Here is a 19,159-nt window from a genome sequence, read left to right on the forward strand (position 1 = left end):
GGCCCAGTGCCAGGTCACGTGCGTTAGTGACAACCTCTCGCAGGGCGGCCCCGGGGGCCCCCGCACAGCGGATTGGTCGGCCTGGGACTGGCGCGGCTCGGGGCGGAGCCGGGAAGCCGATCAGCTGTTCCCAGAGCTGCACAACAACAAAAGGACCCGGACGGGCCGGCGGCCGCCAGGGCAGCGACCGCAGCGCCGGAGCCCGGCCCGCCGCAGCTACCTCAGCGCCCGCCGCGCCGCTCGGCTCACGTAAGTGCGGGCGACACGGGCGGGAGGGCGGCGGTTCGTTGCCTGCTCTCTGACTTTCCTACCCGGCCCTCTCCCTACCGTGACGTGCACGGCGACACCTAGAACCTGCGGGTGACGGGAAACCTGCTCCGTTACCCCGAGACCCGCCCCGACCCCTCCTGACCTCGCGCATCACCGAACCTGCACCTGTGGGAAGAGCACTTCCCGTGGCTTCCGTCCTCACCAGTTTGATCGCTGGCACTTAGGGTGTGCTAGACACTGCTGTGGGTTCTAAGTACTTATCTCAGACCGTCGCGACCGCCCTGTGAGGCCCCAACTTTGCTTATTTAAGCAGAGGAAACTTGGAGGCACAACGAAATTAATTTTAGGGCCACGCAGCTAATTAAAAGGAAGCAGTGTTTACTATCTGCAGCGGGATTTCACGTGCAATTCCTTCATTTTGCTTCTACTTTCACGGTATGTTTACTCCGTGTAAAAGTTCAGAGTAGATTAAGGGGGAATCCCTTTCCACCTGTAACTCCTAAAGACTAAGGCGTTCCTGGCTGAAAGAGCCCTTTCAGAATGCTGAGTAGTTTTGAGAGAGAGGAGTGACTCTTGGGTCTTTGGACAGACATCCTAACAAATGCCCCAAGATCTTGAAATCACATGCTTGGTGGTGATTGTAATACTTTTCATTGGCAGGTGTGAAAACACCAGGCAGCTTGCTCAGCCTCAGCCACTATAATTTTCAAAGTCCTTGCTGGGAAACTATGACCTACTAATTTTAATTTTTGTAACCAGTTTCTCTAATTGTGGTGTTTTTTTTTTTTTTTCATCTTGTCTTTTATTCTTTTCTGCTCCCTGGTGTATTTTTCTTGGGAATGACTGCTTTCTTTCTTTTTTTTTTTTTTTTTTCCGGAGCTGGGGACCGAACCCAGGGCCTTGCGCTTCCTAGGTAAGCGCTCTACCACTGAGCTAAATCCCCAGCCCCGGAATGACTGCTTTCAAAAGTTAGGGTTAACAAAACAGGGAATTACCAACCTAAATAACTGCTCTCTCTTCACTGTCTTCAGAACAGGATGTGGTAAGTCCATAGGGGAATAATCTCCTTGTAAATTAGCTTAATAGACAGAGGTGTAAGGAGCAACGATAACTTTCTTGGCTTGGTATTTTTGTAGTTGAAAATTGATTTTTAAATTACTTGAATCAAAGCCAAGGCTTGGTGGCTCAAGCCTGTAATTGCAGTACTGGAAAGGTGGCAGTGGGAGACTCAGGAGTTCAAGGCCAGCCCTTGTTTCTGACTAAAAGAACAAACCTTTGTATTAGCAACTGTGTTTTTCTGAACTGTAGGTTCTCTTCTTCCATTATGTAGGTTCCAGGGATCACACTCGGCCTTGCCACCAGACACAGTGACATGATGAGTTCTTTCTGGCCCACAAGTAATGGTTTTAAGGTTGCTTTTCAGTGATATGTTTAGCCAGCTAGTATTTCAAAACTGCATTCATCAAAGTTGTGGGTGCTTTTGTTGTTGTTTTTAATTTTAAAAATGTTTTTGGAGCCTCCTGCTGGCAGCCAAAACCACTGAGAAGTGCTAGTCTCTGAAGTTTTTAGAATCAGGCTGGAAGGAGCCTGAGGTCATGTGCAGGGAAAAGCAGGACACCAGACTGGAAGGATTCCTGCCCTACTGCTGCCCCAAGATACCAGCTCTCTTTGCTTTTTGGCAAGTTATTTTCATTTCATTCTGAGGCTCAGTTTCTTCATCACAGGACAGAGAAGTAAATATATCAACTGGCTATCACAAACCATAAGCATATTCATTCATTCTCTCTCTCTCTCTCTCTCTCTCTCTCTCTCTCTCACACACACACACACACACACACACACACACACACCTGCCCTTTAAAGAAAAAAAATATAACTCCCACATGTGGTAGAAGGACCAAATTTCCAAGTTAAGTCCACACCATCTTTCCCTGGGTATGAATCTCAAACTGAGAAAAGTGCTGGCTGGTTAGTGGTGGCCCATGCTTTTAATCCCAGCACTAAAAAGGCAGGCAGATCTCTCAGTAGTTTGTGGGTAGTCTGGTCTTCAGAGTAAGTTCCAGGACAGCTAGAGCTACACAGAGAAACTGTCTCAAAACAAAAACAAAACAAAAAACTGAGAAAGGCATACCAAAAAGATCTTACAAATTACCTGCTCCACTGTAAATTCTAAAGGAGAATGCTTTACCCATAAGTAAACTCAGCTACTTTCTCTGTCCACAAAACATTTTTTAATTCATGTGATAAACAAGATAAAATGTTAAATTTTAAGTATGACTTTTTAAAAACCATGCCTATAAGGAAAAAAAAAAAACCACACACACACAACAACAAAAAAGGGGGGGGGGCTGGAGAGATGGCTCAGCGGTTAAGAGCACTGGCTGCTCTTCCAGAGGTCCTGAGTTCAAATCCCAGCAACCACATGGTGGCTCACAGCCATCTGTAATGGGATCTGCTGCCCTCTTCTGGTGTCTGAAGTCAGCGACAATGTACCCACGTACATGAAAAAAAAAAAAAAAAAAAAAAAAAAAAAAAAAAACCAAAGGAAAATAGGCCAGATGCTAACAATGATTGAATAAAGTGGTGGAAGAGAATTAATCCACCCTCATGTTCTCAACTTCTATGCTGTGGTTTTGTTCATCTTAGAGATTAAAAAAAAGATACCATTTATTTTTTGTAATGGAGGATTGAGATATTTTAAAGCAAGTAAGAAGTAATGGGTAATCTGACTTGATCAATACTTGGGCCCAGATAATTTGTTTCTATTTCCTACCTAGAGGCTTCCAAGGACCTAAGAACAACAGGCTGCTTCCTCCTGCTCCTCTTGCCTCATTGCTAAATTCCAAAGCTATTTTTGTCAGTCTGTCCTCTTGGGATTCATATTTTCTCTGAGCTTTCACTGTTTTCCTACTGCCCTAGAGTTGTATCAGTCAGTGACCATACAAGCCTGCTCCCCTCTTGGAGCTACCATCTCTAGGTGGGTGTCAAAAGGAATAGTAACTGTTATGAAGGGACATTTTCATATGGAAGGACAGGGTGTTAAAAGTTTAGGAAGAGTTTTTAAAGGTATTTAATTGTTACCCCCCACACACATGTACAGGAAGACCAGACAGATGAGGGAGCACGCAGGTCGGTACTTGCAGAGGCCAGAAGAGGGCGTGGTGTCCTTTGGAGCTAGAGTTACAGGCAGTTGTGAGCCACCTGTGGGTGATGGGCAGCAAAACTTTTGTAGGGAAGCAAACACTCTTAACAGCTTACCTATCTCTTCAGCTCCTAGGAATTTTTTTTTTAAAACACAACAGCAATGTTCTATGTGGATCCTTAAATTTTTAGTACCTGTGTTAACTGTCAAAAACATCATTACACTGATATATGAGTGATGTAAAATTATTGAGATATTTAATGTTTTCAGTACCGAATACTTTCCAATACATTCCAGTATATACCTTATATGAGTGGCATAATCAGATGCAAAGTTCTCACTGGAAATACTTAAAGCATATTTAGGGTCCCCCCCCCCACAGTCCACAGTGGCTTTTTATTTATGCTTTACATTTAAAAAAAAGAATCTCAGGGGTTGGGGATTTAGCTCAGTGGTAGAGCGATTGCCTAGCAAGCGCAAGGCCCTGAGTTCGGTCCCCAGCTCCGAAAGAAAAAAAAAGAATCTCAGGGTTTTCCCTCCTGTAAGTTTTTCTCTTGCCTCTTCATGGTCCGTGAGGTTTTTGCTTTAAGAATAGCTGATGAGTATACAAGGGAGCAATTGACTGGGCAAAGCTAAAACACTCCCTGCCTGGCTTTGTACTTGGTTGATAAAGTTACAGCTGACAAAGGAGGCTCACATGTGATAACTGTTCAGATGCAGTTAAAAGTTTTCTGAAGTATGACTCAAATGCCAGTTTATTAGAGTGGCTAGAATTGAAAATTAAGGGATGGGTATTGTGTTTACACCTTTAACCTCAGGAGTGAGAGGAAGGGGTAGGTGGCTTTCCTGAGTTTGAGGCCAGCCTGGTCTACAGCAAAAGTTCTGGGGTAGCCACATAAGAAGATCTACTTTTTATTAAAAAAAAAAAAAAAAACTAAATTGAGGGACTGGCAAGACAGTTAAGTTTGCACAGGTGCACGCACAAATGCAGACAGACAGACAGACGCACACACACACACACACACATACACAAATAGATACAAATTTTTAGCCAGGCAGTGATGGTGCATGTCCTTAATCCCAGCATTTGGGAGGTAGGGGCTGGAAGATTTGAGTTTGAAACAAGCCTGGTCTACAGAATGAGTTACACAGAGAAACCCTGTCTTGAAAGAAAAAATATTTAAGTTTTTAAACCAACAGAACAATTTTAAAAGTTAAGATTCCAGCAGGGCATGGTAGTGTATGCCTTTAATCTTGACACTCAGGAGGCAGAAACAGATGGATCTCAGTGAGTTTAAGGCCAGCCTGGTCTACAAAGTGAGTTCCAGGACAGCTGTTATACAGAGAAACCCTGTCTCAAACTACAATCCTTCCCCTTCCCCCTCCACAAAGAAAATTCAGTGTCTTGGTCATGTCACAGTACTAAAATACACAAGATGGTTTTATCTGATGCATCTGGTGGCAGCCTTGCTATTGGATGTGACTCTGTAGCACCTGGTTGTCCCTGGCAACACCTACAGAAGGTAGTGCCAGAGAACTTCATATAATTAGGCTATCCTCATATCAGGATTGGATATTGTGGGCCCTTGTTGAAGCAATTCTGCCCATTTCTCCTGTTTTTTTATTTGTTTTTGTTTTTTTTTTACAGTGAGCCTAAGGCTCACAAGGATTAATTCACATAACTCCAGCTACCTATGATAGTGCCAGAGTTGCCCTGCTGGTTTCTAGGCTAGCACTCATCTCTTTCAGGATTCCATTCTGAGCACTTCTCAAGGCTCCCAGATGTGTCATGGAAATACCAGCAGTCACTCTATGAGCTGAAGATGAATTCTTTCCTTCCCCATGCTCAATTCTTGCAGAGAAATGTGACATCTGGAAATGGCCTCCCAACTTTAAGAAATCAAGAGTATGACTTGTGCTGTATCTCACAGCTATTGTTAGGAGCAGCATGTCTGTGGAGTCCAGATATTACAAGCATAGCCCTGGATTTGGCTGTAGCTAAAGGGGGGGTAGTTTGCAGTTGCCCCAGTATCCTTGATCTAACCATATTTTGTGGCTTGTAGTCACGATTGTGCCTGAGTCCAAGTGCCAGCTTGTCCCAAGGCTCTCAGTCAGGATCACTGAAGAATTCTCCTGTGAGGTTTTCTCCATTCCACAGGAGCTCTAGTAAATTAGAGCATATAGCCTTAATAATCAGGCTTTCTCAGCCCATTCAGCACAGTTGTACTTGGACTGATATTTGCTCTCATAACAAAGATAAACTGGGAAAATTTGAAAGTATTTTTTAAAGGTTTATTTATTTTATGCATATAAGTAACTGTAGCTGTCTTCAGACACACCAGAAGAGGACATCAGATCTCATTACAGATGGTTGTAAGCCACCATGTAGCTGCTGGGAATTGAACTCAGGACCTCTGGAAGAGCAGTCAGTGCTCTTAACTGCTGAGCCATCTCTCCAGCCCTTGAAAGTATTTTTACTCCCCATTTCTTACATGCTCAAAACCCTTCATGTATACCCAACCTCATAATGACTCATCCTTTGGGTTAGGCAGACTGCACAGTCAATTTTTTTTCTATAATTTCTCTTGATTTCTTTAGTCTGCAGTCCTCACAATCTGATCATGTTGTTTCCCAGACAGATTCAAAAAACTGGTTACGCAAGTGATATTTCCTGTTTACCCACTTTTAATAATTAATGGCCGAGGGTGATGTATTACAACCACAAAGTGTCTTGATGTCATGTTTTGAGATGTTTTACCCTTATATGCAAATAGTTGTGGTAGTTTAGTCTATAAAAGAGGGTGGATCCAGATGTTTTAGCTGCATAGCTCAACTGTTCTTTAAAGATGATTTTGAAAGTGAGCTGGACATTGTATCTAATGTATGTAATCTTAGCTGATGCAGAAAGATCACTGTTTCAAACCAACCTGGACTAGCGCTAGAGTGAGACACTGTCCAAAGCAAAACAGCCTATTTGTCATTCTTGTTGTGCTGACATCTCCTAAATTTGTACTCCTGGATAAACCCACACCCCCAAACTTGTATTCTACTGCCTAACATCTCTAACATGATGCATTCCCCAAACTCAGCATAGCAGTAGCATCCATCCTGTACTTTGTGTGGTATTCCTGCCTTTAATGGTCCCACTAAAACTCGACTTTTCTGGAAACCTGGTTCTTCCTGACCACCCCTCCCCACTCTTATTCTGAGACAGCATTTCTGTGTAGCCTTAGCTGTCCTGGAACTCATTCTGTAGATGAGGCTGGCCTTGAACTCCTGAGAGATCCACCTGCCTCTGCCTCCTGAGTGCCGGGATTAAAGGCATGGCCATCACTGCCAGGTTTTTTTTTTTTTTTTTTTTTTTTTTTAGGATTTTTGTTGTTGTTGTTTTTAAAATAACATTTCACTATGTACCCCAAGCTGGCCAAAAAATTCTGAGTTTCTAGTCACAATCTAAGGTGAAAGATAGATATCTCCAAACCTGGGGTTCTTGACTTTGTCTTTTTTTATTTATTTTTTGTATATGACTACACTACTGCTGTCTGAGGACCAGCTAGTATTCCTTCTGCTACATCCATAATTGCATTAGTTCCACTTTCTTTTTTTTTTTTTTTTTTTTTTTTTGGTTCTTTTTTTTCGGAGCTGGGGACCGAACCCATAGTTCCACTTTCTATGTGATTCTTTTTCACTGCTGTGCCCCCTGTGTCCAGTACTATGCCTTATACATAGTAGGTACTCACTAAATATCTGTAGAGTAACAGTTGATCTGTCCAGGGAACTTTGAGTCAGGAAAGCAAAGATATTCTTGAGAAAATAAAAATTATTCTTGATGTGTGTTGAGTTGACTATGCTATCAGGTAGCCAGGTAGAAACTGGAATTATAACTCTACTTTGTGCTTAGATGAAATAAACTGGGTTTTGTCATTTAGAACTCACCACAACCACCTAAGGTAGGAGCCATTATCAATTGAAGTTATGTAGCACATGTGTGGGGGTTGGAGTTTAAGTATAAGTTGGTTCTCTCCTTCTACTGTGTTGGTCCCAGGGATAAAACTTCAATCATTAGGCTTAGAAGCAAGTGCCTTTACCCACTGAGCTATCTCACTGGCTTATCTTCCTAAGCCCCCCACCCCAGATTTATTTTATGTGTATAAGTGTTTTACCTGCATACATATATATGTACTATGTGTGTGCCAGGTGCCCTCTGGGGTCAGAGAGGGTGTCAGAACTCCTGGAATTAGAGTTAACAGATGGTTGCGAGCTACTATGTAGGTGCTGGGAAATGAACTGGTCATCTGCAAGAACAACACATGGTCTTAACCATATTGTCTCTCCAGCTCCATCTACTTAGATTTAAAGTGAGAAAGGGGGGAACCAAGATTTCAGTACCATATGCACACTGACTCCTGAACCACTCCACAGAGTACAGTGTTGTTAGCTCTGTTCTTGCAAGATTAAGTTTCCATAGTATAAAATTTCCCCATGCCAGTAATAAGAGTTGTTTTAAAAGCTGAACTATGCTGTTCTCACAAGTTTTGAATATAAGGCACACTGAAAGGCATACATAATGAGTACAAAACAGCAGGACAGTAGGGAGCGAAACGACGGCTTGGCATGATGGTGGAAGCAAAAGACTGAAGTAAGGGCCAACCTTATCTCCAAAAATAAAAAACAATCTCACAACAAATAATAGCTTTCTTCTTCTGTTTTATTTTAGGGATGATGACTCTTCCTGCTCCTCACCTAAGCTGAAAAAACACTGTGCACTTTAATTTCCCGCCTGTAACCTTGGGCCAGCTGGAGACAGGGTTTTGAAATCTCAGCTATAAAGATACCCAGCCAAAGTCTCATCTTGCCTTAACAATGTTTCAGAGACTGAATAAAATGTTTGTAGGTGAAGTCACTACTTCTTCCAGCCACGAGCCAGAATTTAGTGAGAAAGAAGATGATGAGTGGATTCTTGTTGACTTCATAGGTAAGGCATATGCAACAATTAATTGTCACAAGAAGTGGCATCCAGCAAACTATGTATCTGACAATAATCTTAAATACTGTTGATTCTCCTGCCTTCACTTCCCAAGACTGATTATAGGCATACCACAGCACACCTGGCTCAGAAGTGGGAACTCCTGGGGCTGGAGGAAGGCTGTCAGTTAAGTGCTTCTGCACACATATACCTACTTCTTAGTACCCTCAAACATGAATGTGTACACACATAGACAGAAAATGTGAACTCTTAGTCAGCACTTTGGTAGGAAACCCTCATATGAGCAACAGGAACCCACAGGGCTTATAATATGCTTATTTGCTAGACTAGAAAGTCCAAAGCCATTCTTCAATGTCTGTGTAATGGAGAGATTGGAAATTGCAACTGTTACAAGCAAATGTAAATGCCTGTGTGAGCACCTGTTAATATAGTATTGTCCTTTTTTCTGTGTTGCGACCTTGATGGGTGACTCCACATATGCATTGTGGGTCACAATCTAGATACCTGCACTGGTTTCTCAGCAGAAGAAGAGGAGGAAGATGAAGACATTGGTGAAGAGTCCTCAGCAGAGCACACTTCTGTCTTCTCCTGTTTACCTACATCTTTGGAGTGCTTGGCTGACACCAGCGATTCCTGCTTCCTTCAGTTTGAGTCCTGTCCAATGGAGGAGAGCTGGTTCATCACTCCTCCCCCATGTTTTACAGCAGGGGGATTAACCACTATCAAAGTGGAAACAAGTCCTATGGAAAACCTTCTCATTGAACATCCCAGCATGTCTGTCTATGCTGTGCACAACTCCTGTCCTGGTCTCAGTGAAGCTAGCTGTGGGAACGATGACTATAACTCAAGTGGTCCCAGGTATGCTGCAAGCACTTCACTCTGCCTAAGTGATCTGCTAAGCAAAAGTTTCATTTCTACACAGAACACAGCTAAGGCTTTAGAAGACATGAAACTAAGTGTGCTAGAAATGTACTTAAGTAACTTGGGCTATAAATGCAACATTCAGGTCAAGATTGCGTTTTATAAGGTTATTAATTGTAGCATGGCTCAGTTGTATAATAGCCATTTCGTTTATAAAATCATGCTACTGATGGGAAATAAAAAGACTAGTATTTCTGATAAGTATATTAGAATGTAATTCTGGTATATTATAGACCAGATTATTTAGGGTATCAAATTCATCTAAAATATGTCTCAAACATTTATTTTCTTTTACATATTCTTAGCTAAGTCATCTTAAATGGTGCTTAATCTTGAAAATCCAAGCATTTGTTCCAAAGACTGCCCTCAGATTTCAGAAGTGATGTTCTGTTACATGATAGTCCAAAATGGAGAGAGTTGAAGGAAGTGTAAGCTCAGGGAAGGGAAGTCAGTTAGGACTAGTGTGTTCCAAATCAAGCTTCCAGATACTTAGTGGCCTTAATTAAGAGAGCATTCTCAGGAATACATCTGAGATGATTCTCACTTACAAAAAACAAGTCCCCTCTCTCCATTTCAGTCTGACTAGTTCATCATGCGTGTCCATGGAACATGCCCTGTAACATCAAAGCATGTTGAGTGCTGCCACTGATTATGCCTTCTTGTAGGTAGAGGGTTCAGGTAAGTCTGGATCCTTTGGAGTATGCACTGTCATCTGAAGGGTTTGGCATGGTTTAGGCTGTGGCTTCACTGGACTACGCTCCAGCTGTATGGAATATAAATAAAGCCCAGGCAGTGCTAACCTTTCTAGAATTACTACCCTCGTAAGTCCCAATATAACAGATGCATTTTAGCAAGGCTAAATATATTTCTTCTTTCTTGTACCAAAACAAAAATCATGCCTTTATGCAGTCACAAAATACCAGGCATAAACTGGGTCTTCAAGTGGCACTTGATTGAAAGCCATAATTTTGCTGAGTTAAGTGTTTTCAGCATCCCAACTAAAATTTAAAAGATAACTTGTTTATGCTGATTTAATTGCTTTATAGTTGCTTTAAGCATTTCTTCAGTTAACAGTTCTTCCCTGCTGATTCAGACTCACCTCTGTGGAGTCCATGCAACAATTTGACATGATTAGGGCCTAGACCGATGGCTCAGTTGTTAAGAGCGTGGCTGCTGGGGCTGGGGATTTAGCTCAGTGGTAGAGCGCTTACCTAGGAAGCGCAAGGCCCTGGGTTCGACTCGAGTTCAATTCCCAGAATCCATATGGCAGCTCATGACTATACCTCTAGCTCCTGAGGATGATGCTATCTCCTGGCCTCTATGGCTACTGCAGGCATGTGGTGCAGATTTAAAAGCAGGCAAAACATTTATACACACAAATGAATAAAATCTCAAAAAAATTTATACACAGAAAAAAAACATGGTTAACAAAATATCATTTTAAATTTTATTTACTGGCATTTGGTACTTTTCAGTACTAAAGTATGTGTGTGTGTATAATTGGCAGCTTTGCAAAGTAACAGGTTACAGCAGATATTCATTGCTGAAAATTTAAATATGCAGAAATGACACCTTCACAACCCACAGATAACTACTATTAACACCCAGGTACATCCTAGGTTGTTTTCACTATATGGGCTCATACCAGTAACTATTCGCCCACATTTTGAACCCAACTAGGGCATGCTTTTTATACTATTTTCTTAATGCATACGCATAGAGTAGAACTAAAAGATACCATTAAGAAATTATAATAGAGGGTTGGGATGCAGTGCTGTGGGAGAGTGTTTCAAATCATATTCTAATCTTCCCCATAAGAACCTAGCCCTAGAGTATTTCATGAGCTTTATTAAACCAGCATCTGTGTACTGTATCTATCTAGGACTAAGTGTTTGTAACTTGATGCCACAAGAATTTAGGTTTCCATTCCTATGTCATAAATGAATTATCAAAAGCCAGACATGGTGATATGTGATTATAATCCCAGCATTTAGGAGAGTGAGGCAGGAGGCTCACTAGTGTAAGAACAGCTTTTGGAATACACTGTGAGACACTCTCAAAAGGGATATACGTGTGTGCATGTTTCTAAATCAAGGCAGAATCAAGTGTTACTGAAATGGCAAGACTTTATAGAGTAAACAATCCTTAGTTCCTGAGCAAGCAATAAACCCTGTCCTTCCACAGATTACTTCTACTCTGTCCTCAGGGATATCCGTGTAACCCAACATGAGTATGAAAGTAAGCACTTACAACGGCTTTGGAATGTATGTTTTATTGCATCTTAGCCTCTATTAATATTGTTTGTGAAAGTTTATGAGCAACCATAATTTTAAGTAATATGTCTTCAATTGCCCATAGTAAATCAATCTTATTAAAGAAAAATGACCATGTCCAGTAGTAAAATTAAAATCGCATTTTAAATCTTACTAGTGATTTAATAGTTCACCATTTAACATTTGTAGGGCCAGAAAAAGCTGCTTATAAGACTCACGGGCACAGAGTAAGTATGTTTACTTTGGGACCATATGATCTGTGTTATCAGTTTGAGCAGGGAGACCAGGAATTCAAATGCCCACCTTCAAAAAAAAAAAAAAAAAAACCATTGAGTTTATATTAGCTTTTGTTCTATTTGCTTGTTTCTTTCCTTTTTTCTTTTGGTTTTTCCCTGCTACTAGGGATCAGGCAAGCACAGGGCCTTTTACATACTGGTCAAGCATTCTACCATTGAGCTGCATCTGAACCGACTGTTAATTTCTTAGTGGGATCTTTTATTTCTACTGTGTGTGTACATGTACATGCATGCATACATATAGTTTCCTCTGATCATCTTAGACAAAACATGTAACTACCCTTCCTGAATGAAATAGCTGGTAAGAGTCTTAAAACTCAGACTGATATAGCTCGGTTTATAGAGTGCTTGCCTAGTGTACAAGAAAACTTAGGTTCGGGCTGGGGATTTAGCTCAGTGGTAGAGCGCTTGAAGGCCCTGGGTTCGGTCCCCAGCTCCGAAAGAAAGAAAAAAAAAAAAAAAAGAAAACTAGGATCAGCTGCCAGTGAATAAACTGGATGTGGTGGTGCACACTGTAAACCCAGCCCTCGAGGGCTGAGCACAAGCGGGAGAATCAGAAGTTCAAGGCCATTCCTGGCTACATAGACAGCTTGAAGTTACCTGGATAGAATAACTTATCTCAGGAATTGTCTTTATCCTCACAGTTGTACCGAGAATGGAGCTAACTGACTGGTAAAGTATTTGTCAACTGTGCAAGAAGTCTGAGATCAGTACACAGCATTGCAGACAATGAACTTTGTTATTTGTTAATATAGTTTATACTAATTCAACCTGATTGGTAGAAAACACAACAATCTTACTATATACAACCATTTTAAGATACAGGGTTTTTGGTTAGGTTTTGGTTTGGGTTTGGGAGACCGTTTCTTTCTCTGTGTAGCCCTGATTGTCCTGAAACTAACTCTGTAGACCACAGACCACAATGACTTCAAATTCAGAGATCCAGCTGCCTCTGCCTCCTGAGTGCTAGGATTAAAGGTGTACACTACCATAACCGGCAGCATAAATAAAAAAGCTGTTGTGTGTGTAATAGGCATTGACCTCTTACCTAGAAAATGGTGGAATGTCCTTAGGTACATTTCTATGAGATTAGAGTCACATGTTACCTAGGATATTTTACTTGTAGCCAGAAATCATCTGTGAAGCTACGTTAGTACATATGCTTTTGACCAAATAAAATATTTTATGATAAGAATGAAATAGATATCTTCAAAATAGTCAAAAGCTGGGTGTGATGATTCACACTGGTAATTCCAGCATATGGGAAGCTGAGGCAAGAGGATCAGTAACTCAAGGCCAATGTTAGCTACATAAGAAATTGAAGGCATCCTAATCTACATGAGATTCTGTCTCAGAAAACTAAAGAGAATTGCAGGTGTTCAATAGACATCAGTTCTCCTTGAGAACCACCTTAAGTTCATTCAGAGTATGAAGCGCACTTTTTAATATACAGCCCATTTAGCCATCTCTGGACAATACAGTCTATGTTTCTATTAAAAATTAATCGTTCATCTAGGAGTTATGACACACTAAAACTTGGGAGGCCAAAGGAGGAGGATGGTAAATTTGAGGGTAGTCTGGACTCAATAACAAGACCCTACCTCAAAGACAATAATAAACAGTTGATTGATTCTCCCTTCGACCACTCTCAGCAAATAAAGTCACAAAATATAAATCTGTCCCATCAGCCATGAGACAACAAGTTCTTACCCACCCATAGACAAATGACTGTAAAAATCAAATTACTAAGTAACTTTTTCGTAAGATGCTGTTATCGACTCGCCTCCCTTTGGTCTGTTTCAGAATGGAAGCCCAGAGTGAACTGGGGACGCACATTCACTGCTGTGTTGCAGCGCTTGCTGCTCAGGCAACCTTTTTGGAACAACCCAAGAGTTTTCGCCCTTCCCAGTGGATAAAAGGACACAGTGAAAGACAGTCTCTGAACAGAAATGGCCTCCGTCGCCAGAACCTTACCAGGGATTACCACACTCGACAAATGAAGCACAGTGGCTGGGTGGTTCACCAGCCCTGCCCACGCCAGTACAATTACTGAGAAGGCTGAGTTATGTTGGTTGGCTTCCTTAGGTTTTGTGCATATGTATTGGATGTATGTGCATACAATCAAAGTGCTGCCTCTTTCCAGCCAACTGAAGACCAATCGCTTAGTGTATCGGTGTGTTTAGACACTATCACAACCAGATTTTTGTGCTGTGTATCACAAAATGCCTTGCTCCTGACAATTACTTTTAAAAAACCTTTTCAGAATATTTTTGGAAACATATCAATACAGTGACAGTGTTTGGGGTTGTCTTTAAGTACAATAAGGTATATATATATATGAGTTAGCATCTTAAGGACATTTCTCACCCCAAGTATAAGAATAGGCATCTTCTCAATTTCCTTTATTTTGTATTATTTAATCTTTTGTGTAAGCAAAAATTTATTCTCAGGGTCAGCCATATACTTTATTGACCAGTACTTGTTAGTCTTTTCTGTATATAATGAGTATATTTTTACACTAACACGAGCATTAACAGGTGATTTTTTTTTTTTTTTTGCCATGGATATAATGGAATTAATGGCTGAACTTACCTTTGAAAGAAAACTTGACATATTTCTGTATGTATGGTTCCTCCCCCCCCCCCCCCAGATTAAGTCATTGCAGTTCATTGTGGAATTCAGGTACATTAACTTTGGTGAACAACATTATTCAGTAATTCTGATGTGACTCCATGATATGGTACAAATACTACAGATGTTGTGGAGTAAAGCACTTGTTTCATATGCAAAGGGGAAAATCAGACCCAGGAGATAGTGTTTGGAATCTGTTTGTAGATAATGAGAAGAGCAGTCAGTATTTGGAGATGTCTAGAGTTTTAACTGCCAGCTTAGTTGAAAATGCACAAGTGTGTGCCCAAGCACTCAGTGACTAGATGCTCATGTCTGCCACAAGACAGGGAGGGACACAGTGATAACTCCTCAGACATGGACTCTGTCCTCCCAAGGGATTTCTGGTGGCATCTGTTTATAGCACCCAAGTGAAGACTGATGGGTTCATTTCTACAAGCTTTCATTTTTCAACTTCACAATATCTTTAACCACTTTGGCCTCTGTTTCCTCCACAGCAGGGGAGTAATAATACTTACCTCCCTCACAGAGTTGTGAGGATTATATACTGATGGGAGGTGGGGCTGTCAGAACTGAACTCTGTGAACTTCCAGGGTCTTTCTACTGAACCTAGTTGTGGGAAGCCTGACAGTTTCCTGCCATGATTATTCTTCAGGGTTGGTGCTAATGAGGCTAGAGTGCAGGGCTCCACTCATATATACCAGTTAACGGCATGTAGAGGAAAGTCCATTTTCTTAACCTCTATCTGGTCAGTTCTTTTTAAAAGCAGTTTTGGTGGATTTTGATGAGCCAGCTATAATTTCTGGAAAATTAAACTCATATACAGCTTGAAGCGCATTCTACTGAGGACAGTACCATTGCCTATATATTCAAACTGCTCATTTCCCTAGCCCCTCTGCAACCATAACTAAACATTTGTTTATTAAATAATTTCAAGGAAAAAAGATACTGTTATGTGAAGGATTATCCTTGAAGCAGCTTGATGCAGGGAGCCCTGAGAGACTTTCAGGAAGGAACAGTGCTCCCCTCTGACAAGGCTGGCGTTTAGAGCTGCAGTTAGATGTTGAAGGGTATTCTGAACAAACACTGGCTGTGATTAGGTGCCCGGATGTCTCTTTAGAACAAGGATCTAGATTTCTTCTTCCTTAATCCTTTTCCATACTGACTCCCCCTTTTATTTATTGGTTTTCTAATTAAGGGCCAAGTCGGTAAAGTTTGTTAAACTGAGAAGTTGTTTCTATCTGTTCTCATGGAGGTGTGCACATTTTATACTACAGCTGTTATAGGGTCATATGTTGGTAACTTGAAGTGGACCAGCTAAGTGTCTTCTGGACATGCTCTGAAAACATGTAGCTTTCCCCCTACTTCCTTACATCACATGCAAGCCGTGTCTCACAAATCAGAATCTGTTTGGCCAGTATGAATTGGTTTGTGTATTAAAATACAGTGGGTTTTTTTTCCCCACCACATTTATTCATCCCTTAAGTACACTTACATCTCTGTTAGTTACTGACTTTTCATTTGCTTTGTGTATGCTTGGGGTTTTTTCCTGAAAACCAGCAAACAAATCAATTATTGGGATTTTTTTTCCCCTTTGGGGGTAAGATTACCACACCACATATCATAAGTAGGTAACACACTGGTTTTTGTCTGAGAATCTAAAGTTTATGTCTAAACTTGGCACTTATAAGAACTGAAGAAAAAGGTTACGTATCTCATTTGAAGTTCTTAGTCATTAGGTGTTTTGTTAGGCAATTACTGTGTGTTAGTTACAAGTCTAATAACACCACGATATTAACCTGTTAAGCATTTTTTGGAAACATGGCCAAAATTACATTTTGAGTTGATTACTCATTATCCCCATCACCATCATTTTGCTGTTATACCTGCTAGTGGTTTACAGTGTTCTTCAATGCGCTGAAAGTACAAGCAGTAAAAAGATCCCAAGAGTTGAGGATGTAGCTTAGTGGTAGAGGATTTGCCTAGCATGTGCAAGGTCCTGAGTTCCATCCCCAGCACTGTAAGACAAAAACAAAAAGAAGCAAGACTCCAGTATTTAGTAGCACTGACCATTTCTAAACTGATAGCTTTCAAAGTCTGGAATACATGGTGTGCATCAGCTATCTGGGGTCTTTTTAGCTTTTACCACATTCCCCAAAGTTTGTGTTTTATGTTAAACATTATAGAATGTGTATTCTGTTAATTACGATTTCCTGGGTTATATTCCGCACTGTATATAGGTACTTAGCTCGCCATATTTATCTTTGTGATAATCTGTATTTGTATGGTTGGATAGGTGGGGAATTTTTTGCAGAAATGCACAAAGATTGGATTTTACTTCCCACTGCAGGAAGTTCAAAACAAAACAGAACATTAGCTTTCTGTATATTTTTCCAATTTCCAGCAGACTGTTCTTTTTTATTAGTTCTTTGGTTTTAGCAAAGAGTGCTTACTTAAAAGTTGCGAGGGCTCATATGCCTGGCTATTGTTTTTGCTTCTCAAATCTGCACAGGTTTACAGTCTTTGCTTTTGTTAAAAGTCTGAATTGCTTTGCTATTTGCTCCGTCCTCACAGAGGCATTCAGTCTCTGTATACTCTTAAAAGAAGGAAAAGCAAGGGAGGGTATCTTCTTTATTCTCATTTTCTTTGAGTTGTTAACAAAAATAAGTATGAAGGACTACAACTAGAAGATAGACATTTAAATGAATTTAAATAGACTAATGGAAAGTTTTTACCTTTTTCTTTCTGTTTTAGAGACAGTTAAAAGACTGCTCCTTGTTCTAGGAGATACTAGTGTAAGCTATGGTTGCCTTGAAATTATCCTTTATTTTTTTAAGGCCTATAGATACTATTACCTTTAAATTCTTTAAAGTAGGTAGGTTCATGCCATCAGCCTCTGATGTATTATAAATGGCAACCTACCTTCTTATTCTGTTAAAATTGTATGAACACCTGTCTACTTAACAAACTTACATGTATGACAGTGTTGTCTACTTTGTCATAGGCCAGTTTCTTTTGAAATGTGACAGCAATTCAAGTGGCTTAGGTGCAGACAGATACCAAGAATAGATGCAGAAGGCAGTAATAGGTGCAGAAGCAACAGGAAGTTGTTTTTTTCTTTTTTAAAAAACTGGCAACAGTATCCTTTATGTGGAAGAAAAGTTACTATTCAGAAGAAGGCAGCTTAAATGGATGATTTCTGTGTATCATTGATAAATTTCCTTATATTAAAAAATGTTTCTAATTGTTAAACGCCCATTTTGGCTTTATACTAGCCTGACGTTTTAGTATTGTTTTCTAGATGGACTTATAAAAACCAAACAGTGCTTGGTGAGGGTAGAGGTGTGCATTTGGGGGTCTCAGGTGTGTGTGTGGTTTGTTTTCCTCCAGAAGTTTTGAACTTTAATCAATAATTGTGTGTGTTATTTTTAAGAAGTGGCTTTATTTGTTTCTCTAGTAAAATTGTGAACACATTTGCCTTGTGAAGGCAGGATATGAGTTATGGATTCTGAAAAGTATTGTAGGTTGTACTATGTGCCTTCTTAATGTGTTTATGGGCACAATATTTTCTCTCATCAACTTGAAACTTAAAAGGGACATTTTGGTTAGAATATATACTGTACATCAATCTATGCATAAATGGCAGCTTGTTTTCTTGAGCCACTATCTGTTTTTCTTTTTTTTATAAATTTTTTATACTGATTGGGTCAGAGATGGTCAGTTTTATACAGAATGAACAGCACAGCACTTTGCCAAAAAACATGTAGCATTGCTTAAACATTGTGTAATAACCCCAGTTCTTTGTAATGGGTTTGGTAGTACATTTTGCACTGCCCAGAGTTACAGTTTTTTAATCTGTCAGTAAATAAAATGTCCTTTAACTTAGCATGTATCAGATTCTTTTATCTTCATGGTCACTGCTGTTTAGCATTGCTGTGCACAAAGTTATTTGATATGCGCCATGAATGTTTCTTTTAAAGGCATGTTGCTGAACATTGAAATCTCAATATTCAGTAACTGCTGGGGCAGAAGCATTGTTGCAAGTACAAGGCTAGCTTGGGCAACATAGCAAAGCCCTGTCTTCTTTTAAAAAAAAAAAAAAGCCTTAGTTCACACATACATATTTACATTACACACACACACACACTCAATCTAAAGTGAGACATTTAGATATGATTTCCAACTAGTCCTCTCTCCTTTAACCAATCTATTCTTTTGAGGGGAAAGGCTGTATGGATACTTTGCTTCCATGTCTGTCTGTGTAACATTTGCAAGCAGTGCCCATGGGAGGCCAGAAGAGGGTGACAGATCCCCTGGGAGTAGAATTACAGACAGTTGTGAACCTGGAATCAAACCCAGGTCCTCTGGAAGATTAACCAGTGTTCTTAACCACTGAGCTATTTCTTCAGCCCCAAAGTTAATTTTCTTGAGACGGTGTCCCAGAGTAGTCTTGAACTTTTGATCTGTTGTTTTTCAAATTAAGGTAGAAATAAACTTGTATTTGAAGAGCCAGAACTTTAAAAGGGAAGAATTTGCTTCTAACATGGATAAAACTTCAGTTTTTCATTAAGTTCTTCTATGTGTGCATCTTGTGTGTGCTTCGGGAGGGAAAAAGCTCAGTACCAAAAGTTAATGCTGGGTG

At 40.4% G+C, this 19,159-nt stretch overlaps 2 protein-coding genes and 1 long non-coding RNA gene across 6 annotated transcripts in view; 1 reads left to right on the forward strand and 2 right to left on the reverse strand.

Annotated features, from left to right (window-relative positions):
• LOC148005674 (uncharacterized) overlaps window positions 1-19,159 on the reverse strand; it is a 57,086-nt gene that overhangs the window by 24,081 nt on the left and 13,846 nt on the right. The window lies entirely within an intron of this gene.
• Tp53inp1 (tumor protein p53 inducible nuclear protein 1) lies at window positions 130-18,402 on the forward strand. 4 transcript variants are annotated; one of them, XM_087547848.1, is made up of 5 exons: window positions 149-705; window positions 8,130-8,387; window positions 8,900-9,257; window positions 11,783-11,820; window positions 13,693-18,402. In XM_087547848.1, the coding sequence occupies exons 2-4, from the start codon at window positions 8,276-8,278 to the stop codon at window positions 11,802-11,804; spliced, it is 492 nt and encodes a 163-aa protein (XP_087403974.1). In that variant the 5' UTR covers window positions 149-705; window positions 8,130-8,275; the 3' UTR covers window positions 11,805-11,820; window positions 13,693-18,402.
• LOC148005675 (uncharacterized) lies at window positions 199-3,823 on the reverse strand. Its single transcript, XR_015620707.1, has 2 exons — window positions 1,228-3,823; window positions 199-1,113 (listed from the first exon to the last, which is right to left on the reverse strand). It is a non-coding gene; the product is annotated as an uncharacterized LOC148005675 (long non-coding RNA).

The sequence above is a fragment of the Rattus norvegicus genome, chromosome 5, assembly GCF_021556685.1.
Source record: "Rattus norvegicus strain SHRSP/BbbUtx chromosome 5, alternate assembly SHRSP_T2T, whole genome shotgun sequence".
Classification (NCBI taxonomy): Eukaryota; Metazoa; Chordata; class Mammalia; order Rodentia; family Muridae; genus Rattus; species Rattus norvegicus.

Excerpts from the sequence above, each read along its gene's own strand:
- Tp53inp1 (XM_087547846.1), top strand. The coding sequence starts at position 8,276 with ATGTTTCAGAGACTGAATAAAATGTTTGTAGGTGAAGTCACTACTTCT. Across the intron at positions 8,388-8,899 it reads GATTCTTGTTGACTTCATAG|ATACCTGCACTGGTTTCTCA; the intron begins GTAAGGCATATG and ends GTCACAATCTAG. Across the intron at positions 9,258-13,692 it reads TATAACTCAAGTGGTCCCAG|AATGGAAGCCCAGAGTGAAC; the intron begins GTATGCTGCAAG and ends GGTCTGTTTCAG.